The following is a 21094-nucleotide window of genomic DNA, read 5'->3' as shown; positions in this document are numbered from 1 at the left end:
CATGCATCAGAGGGTACTAAAGGAATGAAATAAAAATCCTGATTATTTTCTCCTCTGCCCATGTAGACACGTCGTCGCTTCCGGTGGAGCAACCTCACGCTTTCCAGATAAATTTTAACAGTCTGTACACGGCGCTGTGCGAGCAGCAGCGCTCTGACCAGGCAACACTACTACTGTACACCCTCCTTCATCAGAACGCCAACATGAGGACATACATGCTATCCAGAACGGACATGGACAATCTGGTGGGTGAGACCACGATGAAAACCGAACAACGGACACAAATTCACACTTGTTCCCTATCCCTGTCTCATTCTCATTCTGTTTTTATTTTTTTTTCCGACCATAAAAAAAAAACAAAACCTCACAATGCTGTTAAAATTGAATCAAAAGCGTGATTGAGTAATCCCTAACAAAACACATTATGCAGTCCCTCCTTGCACACATGGGTACGGCCATGAAATCCTTTCATCTACGACCAACGCTACGGCTCAGTAATCAGCAAGGATGCATGCAGGGGCAGCTGGTGCTATTCTGTCCATGTGGGACGGTGCCAGTTATTCTGTACGGCAGAATGAATGTACCGAGGCATTTAGTGAATGAAAATCACTCTGAAGCTCAGCATGTCAGCTGGACTCATATAAGTGTGCGAGACTGTCACAATGAGGCTCTTAATAAAAGCTTGATTAAAATAAATAGCTGATTAGAAATGAGTAGAAGTAAGACTTGATTATCTGTTAAGGCCTCGATTCAGGCTCAAAAAGAGACTTGAGATAGTATATTCTAAACTAGTTGCAAAATAAAAAACGACAAGTTTGGTGAAAAGGCAAACATGCAGGATGCAATTAACACACATATTTTTCAACTGCCGGTCAGTTAAATCCCTTTACGTCTGCTATCAGAATGACCTTCCTGTGTCACTTCCTATCTATAGCTGCTATAATAAAATACCATCATTAGCGGATCTGGATTGTGCTTATTATGTAGGGGGGGCTACTAATGAGTCTCGCTACTTTGTCTGCAGAGTAATAAAGCACCGCGGCACGACAGCGTAATGAGCTAACACTGCAACACAGCGTGCTCATCGCTCACCACGCTAGTTACTAACTGCCTCCACTCTGACAGTATGATTCCTGGAATTAAGTCTTTTGCACACTGTTGTCATTAGTCGATCACATTTGCCATCTGCTCTGCATGCATTTAAATGCAGCATCTGTCTGGAAATATAGTGTAGCAGCCATGATTATGTAAAATTCTTGTCTGCTCAGCCACCGTCTTTAGTGCTGTTTTCCCTGTGTTTTGTTTCTTAAACTCGGTACTCAGATTGTACCTCAGCTGAGATTACTACTACAGTAACAGGGGCTTTGTGTGGTACAAGATTTCTTTAAGCTAGTTGATTGATTAAACTTGAGACTCATAAACATCCAAAAATAATGACTCTATAGTCAAATCCACCGAAATAATAAAAAAAAGGGTTAATTTGTAATTGCTGAAAGCCTGAACCGAGGAGTAAGGAATTGAAATAACTGCATTTTGCAAGGCCTGGTGTCAAATCATTTTCTCCTCCAACAAAAGACACCCCAACTGTCATGGTCACGGCTAATTTTAGCTTTCGACGAACGCACACAATGGTGGAGCAATGATGGAGCCACATCATGTCTGCGATCTGATAACAAGGATTTAATGAAGGTAATTTCTCCTCACATATGTCGCTGAGCCCTTCCTCCTGCTCTCCCACTCTACCTCCTAGGTGTTGCCAATCCTCGAGATCCTTTATCACGTGGAGGACAGAAATTCTCATCATGTCTACATGGCCCTCATCATCCTCCTCATCCTCACAGAGGACGACTCCTTCAACCGCTCCATCCACGAGGTGGTGAGTACACACAGTTTAATACACCTTGTTTGTATTCCAGGCGTTGCTGCTCCGTCTTTTTATTCCTGCATTATCTGAGTTATGATACATTACACTGGATGTTAAAGACTGTAATGTGTCATTTCAGGTGTTGAAAAACGTCACATGGTACACAGAGAGGACGTTGACAGAGATCTCACTCGGCAGTTTGCTCATCTTGGTGGTCATCCGCACCATCCAGTTTAACATGACGCGGACGAGGGTAATTTAAACATACAGTAGATTTACACACACAGAAGGCTATGCAGTTAGAAACTCATAATGAATTTTAACCAGATTAGACTAACATCAGGTTTAAAATAAAAAAAATCTTTGTGCATCCTCCCTAGGATAAGTACCTCCACACCAACTGTCTAGCTGCACTCGCCAACATGTCGGCCCAGTTTCGTTGCCTCCACCAATACGCTGCCCAGCGCATCATCAGGTGAGGACACAACACACATTCCTGGTACATGTACAGTAGGTGTAAAAATTCAGGAGGAGCTTTAGTGAACACAAGAGAATTTGTATTTATTTTTTGAAAGCCTTTTGTTGTATTTATTTATTTATTTTGGGGCTTTTTATGCCTTTATTTTAGAGATAGGACTAATGGATAGTGTCGGACATCAGGTAGAAAGAGAGAGTGGGGAACGACATGTGTGAAAGCAGCCACAGGTCGGAATCGAACCTGGGCTGCCCGCTTGGAGGACTGTAGTCTCCGTACATGGGGCTGGCGCTACCGGTGCCATAGTTAATACATTTTCTATACATCCTATTCCTGGACTTGTAGTCAATTTATCAAATATTATCCTAAGATAACTTTAAATTAGAACCTGTATCTTGACATAAACATGTTACTCTTTATATCCTGAATGAGGAAGAGATCATATGGATCAATATCAATACAAAAAAAAAAAACATGAATTAAAATTTCAGCATGGTTCTGTTCTGTGATTAAAATAGAAAGTCTTGTTTTTTCAAAGTTTCTCAGATGAAAAAATGAGGATTAAGATTAAAATCAGAATCTAAACGCACTCACAAGTTTGTAATGTTTGTTTTAATCCACTTGGTAACACCTCTGAGTTTTGTTTGCAGTTTTTCTCTCTTTGCTTTGGCTCCTAACAGAAAAGTTTCTGTTTTATCCTCATATACGTAGGTTAAAAGAAAAACTGTCCTGCTCTCTGGTGTGAACTTCAACTTTTCCGTCAGTGTTATAATTCAAATTCAGGCCTCTACACAATCTCCATCTGTGACGCGACGAGAACAAAAGAAAAAAAAAAAAACAGAGATTTCCCAAACAGAAGGGTGGAGAGGATAACTCACCCACAGACACACTGATTCATTTTTTGACTGATTCATATTGAATCACAAAAACTATTAATTGTTGTAGTCACATGAAACTGCCTTCTACACTAAGACTAAGAACTGAAACAATAACAGAGTGTTGTGTTGGAACAAACATTATGTAACGTGAAGTAAGAGACGTTTTAGCTCGTAAGAGACGCGAGACTTGAGAGGAATGAAGTCCAAACCATGCACACGCACGCACACACACACACACACACACGAGTCATTCTTGTCTGTTGTGGACTCCAGGCGCACAGGAAGAAATGTTTCCTTCCGTGAACACGTGCACACATTCACGCACACTCAAGGCTCCTCTTATCTCCCCCGCCTGTGTCTCCCTCCGTATCTGTGACTCTGCTCTGTTTTGAGTCAGGGAGGAACACTGTCTGTGAATGTGTACACGTCTGTCGAGTCGAGATGTAGAGCATCTGACTCCATGTCTGACGATAATGATAATGATGATGAGTGTGATGGCCCAGGCTGGTCTGAGCTGGCTGGTTTGAGATGATGGGAATTTCCTGCCAGGAATTTCCAACTGTCTGCCAGGGCAGAGCTGAACTGTGTGCTCCTTTAATTGACTCTCACAGAGAATCACAGTTGTTGTCTTATTTACAGCCAGAAGAGGCTTTAATTTTCCTTCACATCCACCACACTCATCTTTACTTATTATTTCCTATTCATGCTCTCTGCTCCATCTTTTCGGCTGCATTGTTCCTCCCTCTGTTGATGTTGCTGTCTTCAATATCAAGAGTCCCTGCAGCCGACCGCACATCCTCACATGTCCATTCATCCGTTTGATTATTGTGATGTGTGCAGACTTTACAGACACAGTGTTTCCAGAGCTCATGGTGACATTATGAAAACATCTCGTTTGTTCTCACCACAGTCCAACACACAGATATTTGTCAGAAGGTGGTTCTGGAGGACTAGTTCAAACTGTCCTGCTAATTGAAATACAATGATTGAGATTTTATCGACTTCTGTGAATCCAATTTCCAATAACAGACGAGTACAAAAACAAACAAAAAGAGAAACAACGGGGGACGCCGGTGGTTTAGTGGTCGGTGTGCGAGCCTCGTTCATGGAAGCTGTGGTCCTCTGGGCAGGCAGCCCAGGTTCCTTTCCCGCATGTTGTTCCCCTCTCTCTCTCTCTCTCCTCTCTCTCTCGCTCTCTCTCTCTCTCTCTCTCTCTGTCTCTCTGTCTCTGTCTCTCTGTCTCTCTCTGTCTCTGTCTCTCTGTCTCTGTCTCTCTCTCTCTCTCTCTCTGTCTCTCTCTCTTTGTCTCTCTGTCTCTGTCTCTCTGTCTCTCTCTCTCTCTGTCTCTCTGTCTCTCTCTCTCTCTCTCTCTCTCTCTGTCTCTCTGTCTCTCTGTCTCTCTCTCTCTCTCTCTCTCTCTGTCTCTCTGTCTCTCTCTCTCTCTCTCTCTCTCTCTCTCTCTCTCTGTCTCTCTCTCTGTCTCTCTCTCTCTCTCTCTCTCTCTCTCTCTCTCTCTGTCTCTCTCTCTCTCTCTCTCTCTCTCTCTCTCTCTCTCAATTTAATTCAAATGAGCTTTATTGGCATGACAGATCAACAATCTATGTTGCCAAAGATAAATGATAACAATATATACAGTATATAACAAATACAACAAATATGAATAAAGACATTAACAATAACATGCATTATTTTTAGTGTATTTCTATGAAACATTAAGTGTATTTTGTCTCAGTGTATTTTGTCTCTCTCTCTCTCCCTGATTTCTGAAGATTTCGGACTCTATCCAATGTCCTGTCTCTAAATAAAGGCATAAAAAGACTAAATATAAATCTTAAAAAAAAAAAAAAGAAACAGAACAGACATTAACAAAATGGTAACATAAATTGGTTACAACAATGCATGAGGGAGCACCATTACATATAACATGTGCTGAAACAATCCATTAAAGCTCAAACTAAAACCGCACCATTGCTCCTTAGACGTGTCATTTTTCAAGCATGATCGCGACTGTCACCATCATTCCTTCTTTCCACGTTTTCACTGAGAGGGTTTCTGGTTCTTCAACACGTGTTACTAAGCCAGTAGTTAATACTTAATGTGAACAATAAGGCACAGCATTTTCATTCCCAGGGAGACGTAACGTTGGTGTTTGGTGTTGTTGACTTTCTCTGCAATCTCCCATATGTTCCAGAACATTCTGCCATAATTGGAAAACCATTGTGCATTCCCATAATTTATGCATGTTTGTGCTGGGTTCTGTTAAACACTTCCAGTAAATGACTGTTTGTCTCAGATTAACCCTTTGTAATCAAGTCCTGTGGGGGTGTAATCATTAATATAAAGTAGTTTTTGTTTTGTTTTCAGAACAACAGAGTGAAAAGTTTAATTTTGCTCAGGATTAATCAAGTATTTAAAAATGTCTCTCTGATATGGGTTTGGTTTATTATTCAAATACTACTGGATAATCCCAACTATAGGCCCGAGCACAAAAATGTTTCCTGAGTCTGTTTTTATGCAGTTAGATTTTTATTTTTTTTGCCCAGAATATTCAGAAATGTATGCAGTGACAAAAAAGAAACAAAAACCAAGAAACATCATAAATTGAACACATTGTGGGGGGCATATTAGCTTCAGAAAAATCCAATGTGATATATTTTTTGTGCATTTTTGTGATTATTTCAAGAAAGAATATTCCAATCAGTACACAGAATAGGAGCGTAAAAGTTAATTCCAAGTACAAAAGTCTTGTTTTAGCCATCAGCATCAATAAAATGCCTTCACGTATCCGCATAGTTGTTCATCTGTGTTTACTGGTTATATGCCAACAAAGGTGTTTGATACTTGTATCTACTTTTTCTTTTCCAAATGTCAGAACTGTTCCTACATCTTGAGCAGCATTTTTAAAGAAAACATGAATTTGAACTTGTTTTTTTGCCGGCATTAAAATGGATGTAAACATACATCAATTCAGACATACAAATATCTCAATAGAGATTTCAGACATCCATGCGCTGTGTGTGTCCGGATATTAAAGGAATCCTTTGAGCCGGCAGAGACAGAGCACCTTTACATGATCATTGTGTCAAGGCTGGACCACATGTGTCATTAATCAATCATAACTGATTTTCGGATTAGGACAGCAGTGTGGAAATCTTTGTGTTTCGCTGTTTCCTTGGCCGTGTCCATCACTGCCTTGACATAACTGAATGATGCGACAGAACAACCAGTCACAGGCTGCTTTTTATGTCCGCAGTCGCCCCAGGTGGAACTTTGTTGGTGGTCTCGCAACTGAAAAAAAAAAAGAAAATGGAGTAGATACGACAACAGGTCCCATTAAGCAGTCATGTCTACTAGGACCTTTGACATTAGGGTCTGTAGATAACAAGAGGACCTCCTCATAGCTGCTCAGATAACTCCGCTCAGCTATCATTGGGCCAATTAGCTTGGATAACCGATGCTGAGAGACTCAGCGTGTGTGTTTTGTGGTGCTGACAGATGGACAGGTGTAGCTCTAAGAGGCTTAGCTCTGTTTGTGCATGTGACTTTCCCCAGCCCTTTGCTGTCATTGAAGCTAATTTATTCTGCAATCCCCCCCCACCCCTTGATTGAAACACACATTAAACATTCATCACCCTGGGGGGGGGGGGGGGGGGGGGGGCTAGAAAGTCAATTAAAAAGTTGTAATTAAAAAGAAGGTCACTGATAATCATAATAAGAAACAGCAATGAATAAGAAACACAAGTTTCCAAAAGAGGAGTCTGTACTGGATGAGATGAAAGAAACGGAAGTGCTTAACATGGGGAAAATATTTGATGATTTGACAAACAATATAAAGCAGATTTTATAAGTATTTTTAGCTGTTTTGTTTTCCGGATCAAAAAGTGCGTCACACACGACTTAGTTAGGTTTTTTGCACAGGTGTTTCTCAAAGCCAGACAAAGAAAATATGTATTCATAATGAAGGTTTTTGCTGCTTCACGAGCGAGGATGCTGAGCGAATCAGTCCACTGTGACGTCAACGCTGTGCCGTATATGGTGCATATGTCTGTGTGTGTCTGTTTGTGTGTGTGTATCGACTCACCCTATAGCTACTCAAGGTCGCTCAAGCATACTCTAGGACTCTTGATGTACGTCTGTGGCCAGCCATCACATGCAATCATGCAATCACAGCCAGACAACTGTGCACTAACACACACACACACACACACACACACACACACACACACACACACACACACACACACACATACACATATATATACATACAATAAGCATGAAGTCAGTCAGCCAACTAGCAGGTCAAATGGCAGACTGAACGTCAATGGAAGTATACGGACTGGAAATTTCCGGAAAAGCTGAAGGAAAGCCATGATTAGGAATTGAGTTTGAAGAATTTCGACAACTTTCTCCTGCCAATTTCTTGATTATTTTGTTATTCTAAGACTTATTATTGTTAATGATTTTCGTAAGGCCTCATTTAGAAAGCAAAACAGGACGATCTTGTTTCATAATCTGTCTTTTAAAAAGGTTCTCTTGATATTAAAACTGTGTAAATTACCCTTTTTAAAAAAAACAAAAACATTTACAGCACATTTATTACTGGGCCGATGTATGCAGTGTGGAAAGTGTGTATTTGGGTCCTTGGGTCTCCGAAGAAATGAATCACTCATCGGTTGTTGCTGCTCTGATTTATTTCCCCCCTCTCTTTGTTTCTCATGCAGTTTATTTGCTTTGCTTTCCAAAAAGCACAACAAGGTTTTGGAGCAGGCAACACAGTCTCTGAGAGGCAGACAAGGAGACAACGAAGCCCTGCCCGACTATGTGAGTAACTTTCTCTCTCTCTCTCTCTCTCTCTCTCTCTGTATCTCGCTTTCTTTATTTCTCTCTGTCTGTGCTCAGATTATTATTCTTTAAAGAAGCAGTATTTATGTAATTATGTCTACTTGGATAAGATATGGACAATATCGGTGAAAAAAACAAGAGGTATCACTTTGTCCACCAGGGGCACCAAACACACAAATGAAAGGGTACATAAGTTTTAAAGTTCGTCACCCTTACCTTCATAATGGTTTTGAAATAAAAAAAAAAACTGCAGTCATCGTTACATTTACACAATGGTTTTTATTTTCATAAATGATAATTTTGGAAAATCTATATGCATTTATTGGCTGTTTTTAGCATTATTTGATATTGCTTTAGTAAATGCTCAGTGGTATGGGCTTCCACACACTCCCCCTTTATGCTTCTGGCAGCGGTTTTGTGGACCAGTTCCGGTACTCACTGGGATATTTTGCACAGTTTGATGCCGTTTTACATATTCAGTCTCGTGGAAAGCATCAGATTTAAAGCCTGTTGCTGCAGGGTAGCAGTCTGCAGCTCGGTCTGTTCCAGGCCTTTTGTCTTCTTCTCATTACTTTCGCGGCTCACGTACCCACACATTTAATTTGTTCTGAAATAGAGTCTCCACTTGGAGAATAATATTTGATGAAAGTATTGAGCGTATTTAAAAAAAAAAAAAAAGAATATTTGAATGTCACTCACAGTGGAAGCAAAGTAATATTGAAATTCTCTGAATCATCAGTGTTAATCTGAAATTGAAATCTGAACAGTAGCACTGCAGTGAGTCTCTGGCAGAGATTAATCCAATACATTTTCATCGTGATGTTTTCCCCACTCACATATGTATCGATCTTAATAGTCGCCACGCCCGGCCAATAAGTGAACCCTGTTGACTATGACGATGAATAATTGTTTTTATTCATTCATCTTTGCCTTTAGGTTCTGCTGTATACGTCTCAGTCTGGCTGTCTTACTAGATTTGCATGGGTCAGAATAAGTGTGTGTGTGTGCGCTCGGGGGTCGGAGTTGTATTAGGGGTCCCCATAGATGCCCTAAGGTGTTGGGGAAACGTGAGTGTATTTGAGTGCTCCTTCAACCGTGTAGAGACTGTCTGATGAGGCCTCTTATGAACAGACATCCATGCACACAAACGAAGGTACACACCCACATAAACATAGAAAATGCAATTATCCATCTATGTTTTGATGCTTTTCTTCCTTCAGGGCTTATTTTAATGCTCGCCGTTATTTACAAACATGCGTAAACCCACACTATATATATGTTTGAAAATGGAAAAAGGAAGGAACGTAAAGAGCGATTACTTTGCCATGAATCTGATTGAATCTGATTTGAATAGTGTATACAGTCAAAGTTATGACAATTACACGCACAATGAGAGGCCTCACGATATTACACAACAACATTCCTGCCTTTAACTTTCAGTGTATAACTCAAGGGCAAAAAGAAGATTTCCAGTAAGATTATTTCATGGGAATTTTTTACAAGCAGAAATATTTCCGAGAAAAATGTCTGACATCCAGTCTGGGTCATAGACTTAAAAGACAGGGCTGGTCAACTTTAGTGATACCGCTGTTATCTTTGAGCTTAGACTATACTAACTCTTATGTGACATTGGTTCCCAAGCGTCCCAGCAGCTTCACCTCATAGCGAAAATCCACTTGTTGCACTGTTGACACGTCTTGATTAAAAGGAACATATCGTTTTGTTTGCGTTCTGAACATGTGCACACATAGATAATATACATCCTGCTTGTTTTATCGTGGACAGCAGATTTCTTGTGATTTAGAGCAGAAGTGATCAAGCATCTTGTTCTCAGTCTTACTTTAAAGCTTAAAGTTGGGCTCTGCTTTTGCAACTTCAGTATTTTAAGGGCCACAAGCGATCATGTGTGGACTGGGGAGATACATAAATCATGATTGGCAGATCACTCTGAACAGAAAAGGAGCGTCATTTGACATGGGGTACACAACATAACTACTTGGCTACCTGGCACCCAGCCAATTTTTTTTTTTTTTTACAAAAATCTCATCGTGCTTTCTTTTAACAGTCAAGCATATCACTCGTCTGGAATTTTTGCAGTGGACAATTTTACAAATGCTGTTATTTCAGTAAATCGACTGATATCTACCCAATGGCTGTGATTACACACATTAAAATGTACTATTTTAGAAATAATCAAACCTCTCTCGGATGGATTTGTTTGCTTTGTAAGAGGCATCAGTATTATTTTCAGTATGTTTCATAACAGGCTAAAGACTCCTTCCATGAGCTTTAAGCTAAAAATGTACCTAAACCAAATGAATAGGACTTCATACCTGGTTAGTTAAAAGGACCTCACACACCATCTTTAAGTTTTCTCATGCTAACTCCATCTCTGACCCTCCTCTCCTACTCCAGTTGAAGTGTAATTGAAAACAGCCTGCTCCGGTTTTATTCTCAAACCCTCATCTTAACTCGAGAAGGGAAGAGGTTTAGCGATCTATAGGGACAGATGAAGAGGAGTTAAACACGAGGAGAGCGGAAGAACAATAGAAACAGGAGCAACAAGCAGGAGGAGAGGAGAGGAGAGGAAGAGGAAGGGGGGGGGGGGGGGGGTCTGGAGAGAGGGTGGGTGTGCGATGGGCATCTGGAACCAATGTAATTTGGCTTTGGAGTCTGGCTCTGGAGAGAGAACTAATGTTTGTTTTATGTGGGATTGTCCTGGACATGTAATTGCTCTCTTTACAAGGGAGAAACCGAGAGGAGGATATGAAAAAAAACGTCGTCAAATGCTTTAAGCTGTGTGTTAAAGCTGGCTGCTTTCTGCTTATGTGTAAATGTCTCCCTCTTTTTGTCTTTCCCCCTCCCTCTCTCTCCCTCTTTATGTCTGCCTCTTGGTCTCTGTCTTGCCCACACACACACACACACAGAACCCACACGCTCTCATCCTTGTGTGTGTTTGTGCTGCTGTGTCTGGTTAGTGTCAGGGAAGAAAGAGTGAAGGGTCGGGGGCCCCTTGAGCCCCCAGGGGACACACCAGAGGCTCCCAGTCCAAGCAGGGCAGCTCTCAAAGGGCTGCTCTCTGCAGCCTCTGCACCTTTGATTGCAGATGTTTTTTCTTGCCCTTTGAGATATGTGCAGTGACATGCAGTGTGTGTGTGCTCTCCCTCTCTCTAACACACACACACACACACACACACACACAGAAAAAGAAGGTAGTATGTGCTGTGTTGCTTTGCGGTGCGTTGTGTGTCACTGTTTATGCTCCCAGCCAGTGTTAGTGGTAATGTTACTTCTGTGCCTCTTAGTCTGTTTACTGTTGCACATTTCTGGGAAGAGACTGCCAATACACACACATGCATACACGCACACACGCACAGCATCAGGGCCAGAAGCATGTTGGACCACCCTGTCTATGTGTTTATACGCACGGGTTGAGTCACAATCTGTGATCTCTTTTTAATAGCCACAGTAGACGCATGCATTAGCTGTGCAGCACCATTCCTCTTGTTTAGGGAAACAGCAGAGCCCAAGGATATATCAACAGATAATAAACATTATGCCTTCTGTTAATCATCAGGCCTTCCAGGAATTTACAACTTTCTCATTAAGATACAAAAATGTTCCGCAAAATCCACAAATTTCCATCAATGCCACAAAAGATCACAGAAGACAAGAAATAGTGTTGTTTTTTTTTTAAAGTGGAGCACTGTTCAGTCTCTGGAGTGTTTGAGGGTTTACAGATCATTGTTTTTCTTGCCTTGAGTGTGTTTGTTATTTCAAACATCTTCTACTAACAGGTTAATACAGTCTTCAAGGTCTCTTGTGGAGTTAGATCTATTAACCTCCTACACTGCTACAGATCAGAAGAAAAGGCTTCTCTCTGTGTGCATGTTGGTCACAACTTTAAGAAAATGTATGTAATCTATGAATCTATGATAGGATTTTTGGGGTCATGTCATTTGCTTATGTAGGAAAAAATATCTGATATGTTGGTATTTGCCTATAACATATAGATATCTGTATCTGCTTCAAATATAGTGCTATATGGTTTCCATAAATTAAACTAAACTTAACTGGTAAATGAGAAAATTCTAATTCTAAATAGTCCTAATACACACTCTCACACCACTGAATAATAATATACATACCTGAGTTTCTGGCCGTCTTAACACTTAACTTTAATTCCACTGATATAGTTTTTATAATAATTAAATATTTTTAAACATACTAATGTACAATCCCACTTCCCAAAAAGTTGGGACATTGTGTAAAATGTAAAAAACAAAACAAAAAAAAAAACAATGTGATGATTTGTAAAACACTGAAATTCATATTTGATTGAAAATAACACAAAGACAACATGTGAAATGTTTAAAACGAGACATTCATCATTGCCATTGGAACATTAAATACCCATTTTGAATTTGATGCCAGCAATACTTTTCAAAAAAAAAAGTTGGGACAGAGTCATGTCTCCACTCTGTTGCATCATTTTCTGTCTCGAAAACCCTTTTTGTGTTTTTGGAACTGAGGAAACCAATTTCAGTCATTTTAATAAGATTTTGCTGGATGTAGGATTTCAGCTGCTCAACAGTTCAGGGACTCTTTGTCTTATTTGAAGTTTCATAATGCTCCAAACATTTTCATTGGGTGACAAGTCTGGACTGCAGGCATGACAGTTTATCACCCTCACTACTCAGGATAGATTCAGCCTCTCTGGGATTCTCCCCTTTTTACACCCAGTCATGTTTTCTTTTAGCATTTCACAACTTTTCCAGTCTTTTGTTAACAATGTCCCAACGTCTTTGTAACAAGTCGCTGGCATCAAATTCAGAGTGGGCATATCATTTTCCAGAAATTACGAGATTTCCCATTTTCCACCAATATAACCTTTGTCTTGGTTCTATTTTCAATCAAATCCGGGGTTCCTATATCCCAACTTTTTTGGAAATGGTGTTGTAGCTTTACAGCATCCTCCACTATGGATGCCCTCGCTCAGAGTTAAATACAACTTATTAATGCTGCTTACCTCTCCATTAGAGTGTTCCTAACCATTGTGATGTTTACATGTTGTCGGCCTTGTTGGGAAATTGCTTGGGCTATACCGTATTTATTTATATATATCCTATAAATTATTTCTTCCTCTCAGTCTGCTTTTCTATACTTTCCATCCTGTCTTGATCTTTCTGCCCTCTGCATATTTTATATGTAATGACTATGTATGTGTTCAGTGTAGCCTCCATGTGACTCAACCGTATAAGGAGAACATTTTCATCTTATACCGCTCAGTCTGTGCGATGGTTAAATATGACAGTTTCATCACCTGGCCGTGCGCTGACATGTAATTCCACGCTGCTGATGGAGACTCTGAGACAACATCATGTGAAATCACACACATCAGTGTGTCGATCTTCAAAATGGTGTGTCTGAAAGCAGGAATGGATTGATTGAAGTGTGATTGTTACATTATCCTTACATTTTTCTGATAGTCTTTTGATGTGGAACCAATCCGCCCCACAAGACTGATGTCCATTATCATAGCGCTTTCTCTGAAATCAGAGGCTACAGTGAGCTCACACACAGAGCTTCCTGTCATGTCAGGTGTAGACAATGGGAGATACCAATGCAAAGCTTCAGCCTCTTTTGTCTCACACTGATCTCGTAAAAAGTTTCTGTGTTCGACTGCATTTGCTAATCAACACATCTAAGCCTGCATGCAAAGCCTATTATTTGCCAAACTACTGTTTACCTCACAATTACAAGGATGAAAGATAAATTGAGCAAAATGCTTCCTTATCCAACCTGCTGTTCAGGTTTTCAATTTCATTCCGGTCAGCTACGCGCCTAACTATGGAGAACCTGTATTGTTCATAACATCAGAACAGATGCTTTATATAAACATTTTACCCCGCAAACATTGCGTGCCCAGGAGAACAAATCAGACCTATTTCGTTTTTTTGGACCAGGCTGTAAAGATGCTAATTTATGCTTTAAAAACTGCCTTTTTTTTGGCTATGGTGTGGATGTGACGTCCTTGGTTTTGGAGCCAGCCTCAAGGGGGACCCTGCTGGATTTTGCACTTCTGCATTGGCTTCATTTTCAACATCAGACGTTGCCACTTGGGAGTAACAGCGGCAAGACGATGACAGTGTGCAACGTCCAAGATGTCAGCGCAGAACCTTTTTTTTGTTTGCACGTCGTGCCTCTTGAGCGCCTGCAACAGTATAACATAAAATGTTCAAACTGGACCTATTGAATCATATTTCTTTGTTCCTCCACTCCAGTACATGACGCATGTACTGGACATCAGTGCTACCCTTAGTGCCCACTTAGATTCATTTGTAACAAGCCGCAGTGAATGGAGTTGAGTAAAGCCATTAATTTCACCTGCACTTAATGAAACAAACTCAGGGTTTGAATTTTTCAGTCAATGGTGGCCTTTCTAAAAGTTAACACAGAGTAGAAAGGGCCTTAAAGAAGTAGAGCTTTACAAATGAAAGTAAGCTTTTCTCAGACTGATACCACTCTTTAGGTAGCTCATTATATCAAGTCTGTCCCCTTGTGTGCCACTCATTAACGCAGTATCCTGCTGAGAGCTGACTTACTCACTAACCTCCTTTTATGGTCTCTTATCTTCTGGTACTTTTTTTCTCACCTGTGCTGTGAAAACGATGCTAGGCGTACTTTTTTTTACTTGTTAGCCTGGGCATCTGTCGGCCTCTCATCTTCTCTCCTCCGTCTCTCTGTGTCTGTCTGTGCTCATTCTTGGGCAGCAGGAGAGCCACCCCTGCAGGCGGCAGGTGTTCCGGGGGTCCTAATGATTGTCTGCTTCCAAATGGTAATTAGGGCAGCCCCGCTGTGCCCTGGTCTTTTCTTCCTGATCGAGGCGCAGCACAACAGAGCGCAGCCAGCAGCGGATCAATTAGCACTGCCCACCTATTCCGCCGGAGCTCTGTTGCAGCCGTTGGCGTCATCTTTTTTATCTTCATCACTCACGTCATCACCACTTCTTTAAACCCCCCCCCCCCAGCCCTCCTCCTGTTAGTGCTAGCCAAGTCTCGGAGAAGAAGTGTGCTTGTTTACACTCATAATAAAGTGTCTGTCTGCGAATACGTCAAACTTCACCCCTCTCCACACAGAGTGATGCAGCGATTGTCCAATGTAGTTTTTTTTCCTAAACACATCTAAGACTCAGACTGCATTGTTGGGAGCTGTACTTCACTGTCTTGTGCTTCATTCTGTGCGGTATGCGAGTGCGACAAAGGATGTTTTGTGGAGCTATGGGGGAATAAGAGGCTGACCTGGGCACAATGCTCTTCAAAATGGTGTGATTATGACATGGTCGTGGGACCATAATGCAGGGCAGACAATGACCTATTTTCAAAACTCCCAAAAGACCGAGCAGACTGCTGCTACTCAGCCGGTCTGACCCTCTCTGTCTGTCCACGTGGTGTTTTTTTTTTTTTTTTTTAATTTTTCATCTTCTCTTAATGCTTTCCTGTCATCTTTTTGTCTTATTCAACCCTCTTTTCTTTCCGTCCATTCTAATTACATAAAGGATGCAACAAAACGACTTCCTTTTTGTTTCTGTTACACGTTTTTTGCATCCTGACAGTAAAAAAAAAAAAAAACTGGTTTTAAACTGTCTTCAAGTATGACATCTCATTCTTTAATGTTTGTCTCTCTTTGTGTGTCTGTCTCTGTTTATCTCCTTGCCCTTGTCTTTGTCAGAACTCTTTCTTAATACGTCTGGTTTGTCTGCCCTGCAACAGCCTGCACCGAGCCGCCACTGAATCACTAAGCTATTGGTTTAATGATGCCAGCTCCTACTTTACAGGGATTTGCATGTCTGTGTCTCTAAACACCCTATCCACACACGCACATGCACGCACGTACTCGTATAAAAACATGCACAGCTATGATAGGAACGCCTAGACAAATACACACACAGATAGTGCTGTGCAGGCGCTGTCCTTCCCAGTCGCTGATTGCATCTGCAGACTATAATTTTCCTTGTCAGACAGATAGCAAAGGTCAAACACACCTGCAGACATAACACATTTGAGCCCAGCATGTTGAAGTATTAGCAGTATAATCAAAACACACACACACACACACACACACAAATGTGAGGCTTCCTGTTAGGTTTATGTGAATGGTGAAACTGGTCAAATGGGGCAGGATCATTGAGACTAATGACACAGCTCATGTCTGAGGCCTGTGTTTTCCTGGGTGGAGAGAAGATATTAAACAGCGTTGTGAGTGGTTATGACTAAATGACAATGCAGGAGGCTGGAAAAAAAGAGTCACATGGCATAGGAAGAGTAGGCGAGGGAAGGAAAAAATGAGGAAAGGTAGCGAGAGGAGGAAGAAGAAGAAGAAGAAAAAAAGCCCTTATGGTTTCATGCAGTCATACAAACACATGTCAGGTGTTTTCTGGCTGTCTGGTGGATATATTTTTTGGGGGGGGGAAAAACAAGTGCGGGAGAACAGAGTGGGAAGTTGAGGAGGAGGAGCCATTATATTTAAATCCTGTCTGGGTTTCAAGTAGACCATGGACCTCTTAATCTCATCCACTTGACAAACATACGCACACACAGAGCCAGGCAGACGTCTAGCTAGCCTATTTTCATGTGACCTGAATTCCCCAGTGTGGCATTTTTTTTCCTGCCAGGCTAATCTCATTAAGCTGGGTGCACAGCTACATAACAAACACACACTAGGCATCCCTCACTCCTACTCCTGCCTCCCTCTTCCTCCTTTTGTCTTTATCACATTCACTTTCCCCACCAACCTCAGCTCACGCTCCACTTTTCCTCTTCCGTGCTTCCATTTCTGTCCCTCTCCTCGTTCCTCCGCCCTCTCTTCCTCCGACTCAGTTGTCTCCCACATCTGTCCCTGTGTTCAGTCTAATTATGGCCTGCCACAGCAGAACAGAGGAGGGCAGGTCTAGCTAGGCTGTCTAGTTGAGCCCGGAGAGCCACCTCGGCTTCCAGACGCACAATCAATCCTCATTATAGCTGAATCTGCTGCCTACCTTTACTTACAGCGCCACACATCTTGGTCCACCAGTCTGTAGATGAGTGCATTATTGCATCATGCTGTATAGCCTTATTCACGGTCAAATCAAAAATAAGTGACTTACAGCCGTCCGAATCCTCCTGTCTACTCTCAGATTGTTATTATGTGTGTTTATTCTGCGAACGTGTGACCACACAGCAAGAAAGGTTATTTTTAAGATAAGGACTTGTTTCTGAAGCAGGGCACAGTAGACGGAGTGTAAAATGCAACCACATGCAGTTCTCTTACAGATGGTTCACCCAGATTGGAGGCAGAATCTCGGCTCCCAATCAGCCTGCTGCCGCAGACTCGCTGAGCCGCTGTTTTTTGAATCAGGTCTTAGCCGGCATTAGCAAATTCTTGGTCAAAACAGGTCATCATCAGAACAATGATGTTCGTCATGAAAATTAATCCTCAAGGATAAGTCTCGCAGTGGAGAACTAGAGCCCAAAATGTTTTCAAGTTTTAAAGGCTTTAAATGAGTCTCATTGTGCAGAGGATGTTTTGTCATAAACCCCCTTTTGATTTATAGATCCACACATACAGATTATGCTGAAAACTATACTTAGCATATTCCACTGGTTTGCCTAGCACTTTATTCTGATGTATTTTACTGAGATTAAATACTTACATAAGAGTTCACTCTGTTTTATTTTGTTCCTGAAATGTGGCAGGAGGTTACCCCCGGTGAAACTTGCTGATGAGAGCCCGTTTAAAAACGAGGCTTCCTGTAAATCTAAAGCCGTTCTCACATATGCACTCCTCAAAATGTCTAGAGAACATGGTCGTTCACATATGCACCCCCACAGCAGGAGACTATCCCTGTCAAATGGGAGAGGGGACGGGGGCTCTTTGAGGCAAGATGTGACGTAAACAGAACGATGCGTGTAGAAGAACATACTGGTGAACAGAAAACATATTGCAACAGTTGAATTTCGTTCACAGAGATCATAGCCGATCATAGCAGTCGTGTGCGTACAAGACTATGATCGTGCATCGATCGCAGGTAGTAAACATCACCACACCCTCCCACTAGCGTCGAGGTGAATTCTCCTGATTATATACTGCTGCGTTCAATCATCATCAATAAAGACATTTTCTTGTTTGTATATTGCAGACAGATGATTGCTGAACTCCATCATTTCCCAGCGTAATGGGCGCTTTAATAAATAGAGCTATGACGATGTTATGAATGTGTGTGTGTGTGTTGGTGTTTTTCCCATTCGGTTTTCTTTCTCTTTTAGGGTTTAAATGCATGATTGCATCTTTAAGACGTGTTTCAGTGCTTTGCATCTGAAGGTATTTGTTAGATATGTTGGCCAAACTTTGCTTAATACAGATTCATGTACAGAGTAATCAAAGATATGTTTGAGGTCATTTTTTTAAAAATGGAGCCAATACCAGTATTTACCTTCATGTCCTGCATTGTAGATCGGTTTTTATTCTGAAAATAAAAAGTTGAAGGGACGCGGATGTTTACATCATGTGTTTGTGTAACAATAAACTGTAAGTACATCGTAATAAGACTTACTATCAGGCTTGTAGCTTGTTGGTGTAACATGGTCATGCTGTTCTTGTAATCATAGAGACGCAGGATCAGCACTGAAAGCGGTTACCGAATCGTTGCCGTGTGTGTTACAGTGTTGGTCATTCTACTGTTGGACTTATTTCATTAGTACACCGTCGCATTAAGCTAAGCTGCTTTCAATGTTCTTGACTCCTGCGTTCTCTTAGTCTGCATTTTTGTCTCGGTTCCTTCTAAGTTGTTGTTGCTGATTTCGCTCTGTTCGGCCCAGCATAGATATACTCTTAATAGAGTGATTTCTAAGCAGCTGATGCCACATTTTCCCATGTAGTCTTACAAGAAATTGGAAAAATGAAAGGCAGTCCCAAATATTAAACTGCTGTTTGGTGAAAAAACACACCATTGTGCCTCAAGTCCATTTTGTTTGCAGGGTGTGTTTTCACTGAGATAAATCAAAACTCTGCTCATTGTTTTTATTTTCAGATTGGTTTGGAAACTGAGGGCATCATCTCTGGATTTTTATCTATAATAACATCAGTCTATGATGTCACACTGCGGGGAAATCGTACAACTTCTCCGTATGTCCCAATTCATTGCTGCATCGTTTTTATCTCTGTAAGATTCAAGATTCATATTCCCACGGTCTCTCAGGCTGTTTCCTTTCTGTGCCACCATGGAACACGCCTAATGGGACCTTATCTTGTCATGTTGGCGTCTGTCTGTACGTCTGTCTGTGTGCACACATTGTTGTCAGCACAGTAAGTCAAGAAGAACAATGCATGATAGGATCTCTGCTCTTACACTGCATGTTCCCCACATAGAGCAGATAGTCTGATTAGATTTAAGAATACCTCACTGCTTAGTTATTTTTGTGGAACTACCAAATCTCTCCCTGAGTGCAGACAAAGGGCTGTTGGTTTACTGATTTCAAAGCTACAATTGATGGTACTAAGGTTTGAGTTTACTTAGCACCAACAAGTTAAAAGTAGCAACAAAAATGAACTTTATGGGCAACCATAAAATGTGTGTATGGTTAGCTCTAAAAAGTGGCATTTGAAGGATTCGTTGGAAAAAGGAATGCAATCATGTTCACTTTCATGGGTTTCTAGAACAAAGACAAGCATTAATATATTTGCCAGACTTGAGTGGACGTCCAATCAGTGATGATCCAAGTGTGGTCCATGAATGCAAATAATACTTCAGTGCATGTTAACTGACCAAGGAAGGTTCGTCTTGCACAGCCCTACCAGTAGTGCACAAGGTGGCTTTAGCTCAGTGATAGAGTCGGTCATCTCTTAATTGTAAGGTTGGGGTTTCGATCCCCAGTTCCTGCTGCCACATGTCCAAAATGTCCTTGAGCAAGACACTAAACCCCAGGTTGCTCCCACTGCTTCGTCGGTGGCGGCGTATAAATGGTCATGAATGGGATTAGTTAGCACTGGTGGCCACTTTAGATAACGTGAATGGGTAGGTGTGACCTGTGGTGTGAAAGCACTTTTAGTAGTCAGAAGTCTAGAAATGCGTTATACAGCTCAAGTCCATTGATGTTTTAGTCCATTAAACACATGTTCCAGGATACAGCAGATGCAAGCAGCAGCAGTAGCTTCGCCCTCTTGGCTTCATTTTGGAGTATTATGTGTATTTTCTTATATGTTCAGGGTTTTTTTTTCTTTGTCCTTTGATTTTCACCCAGCCTACTTTGTCAGAATAACGCATATTGTCAGCAAGTAACTCAACCCTCTTTGACTTTTCTCCCCCACCACTCTCTTCCCATAGTGTCACCTGTCACTAGTGACAGTCTTCTCCCCCCCCCCCAGAGGAAACATACTGTGACATGACCGGATCTGTGGCTTACTAGGTCACCTATCTGTCCCTCACCAAGACCTTTGCTGACAACTTTGCAACATCTTTCATTCCTCTTTCTTTCCTCCATGTTACCCCCCTGCTGTTTCTCCCACCCCTCTGTTCCCCCCTGCTGATCAAACTATCAGGAGGAAATCATTAAAAAAAAAAAACACCATTAAAAGTGAAAGCAGTGTAGTGGGGAAACCAATTAACCTTTACATCCTCCCTCTCCCCAAGGCCCAGGACCTGAATGTGATCGAGGAGGTGATCCGCATGATGCTGGAGATCATCAACTCTTGCCTGTGCAGTTCTCTCCACCACAACCCCAACCTGGTATATGCGCTGCTCTACAAGAGGGAGCTATTTGAGCAGTTCAGGACGCACCCATCCTTCCAGGACATCATGCAGAACCTGGACACGGTCAGTCTGCTTTGTTTTCTTTGTTTGAAAGAAAGAGGAGGGACGAAAAAGTCCCTGTCCCAAAACAAAGGAGCATGTCCCCAAACCCAAGAAAGCACTCTGACAGTTTGTATGTCTACATTTGGATCTTCATTCATATTCAGAATCTGAAACTTGTTAATGGTCAGGGAAGTTTACACATCGCA

At 41.5% G+C, this 21094-nt stretch overlaps 1 protein-coding gene across 1 annotated transcript in view; it reads left to right on the top strand.

The window, feature by feature from the left end:
* Positions 1-21094, top strand: part of dym (dymeclin) — a 60816-nt gene that overhangs the window by 24511 nt on the left and 15211 nt on the right. Inside the window, exons 10-15 of the mRNA XM_020643011.3 lie at positions 67-245; positions 1751-1876; positions 2004-2117; positions 2245-2339; positions 7939-8038; positions 20727-20909. Coding sequence (XP_020498667.1) covers positions 67-245; positions 1751-1876; positions 2004-2117; positions 2245-2339; positions 7939-8038; positions 20727-20909 — 797 coding nt within the window. The remainder of the gene's footprint in view (positions 1-66; positions 246-1750; positions 1877-2003; positions 2118-2244; positions 2340-7938; positions 8039-20726; positions 20910-21094) is intronic.

The sequence above is a fragment of the Labrus bergylta genome, chromosome 17, assembly GCF_963930695.1.
Source record: "Labrus bergylta chromosome 17, fLabBer1.1, whole genome shotgun sequence".
NCBI lineage: Eukaryota > Metazoa > Chordata > Actinopteri > Labriformes > Labridae > Labrus > Labrus bergylta.
The sequence above is the reverse complement of the archived record's forward strand: the minus strand, read 5'-3'. Positions and strand labels throughout refer to the sequence as shown.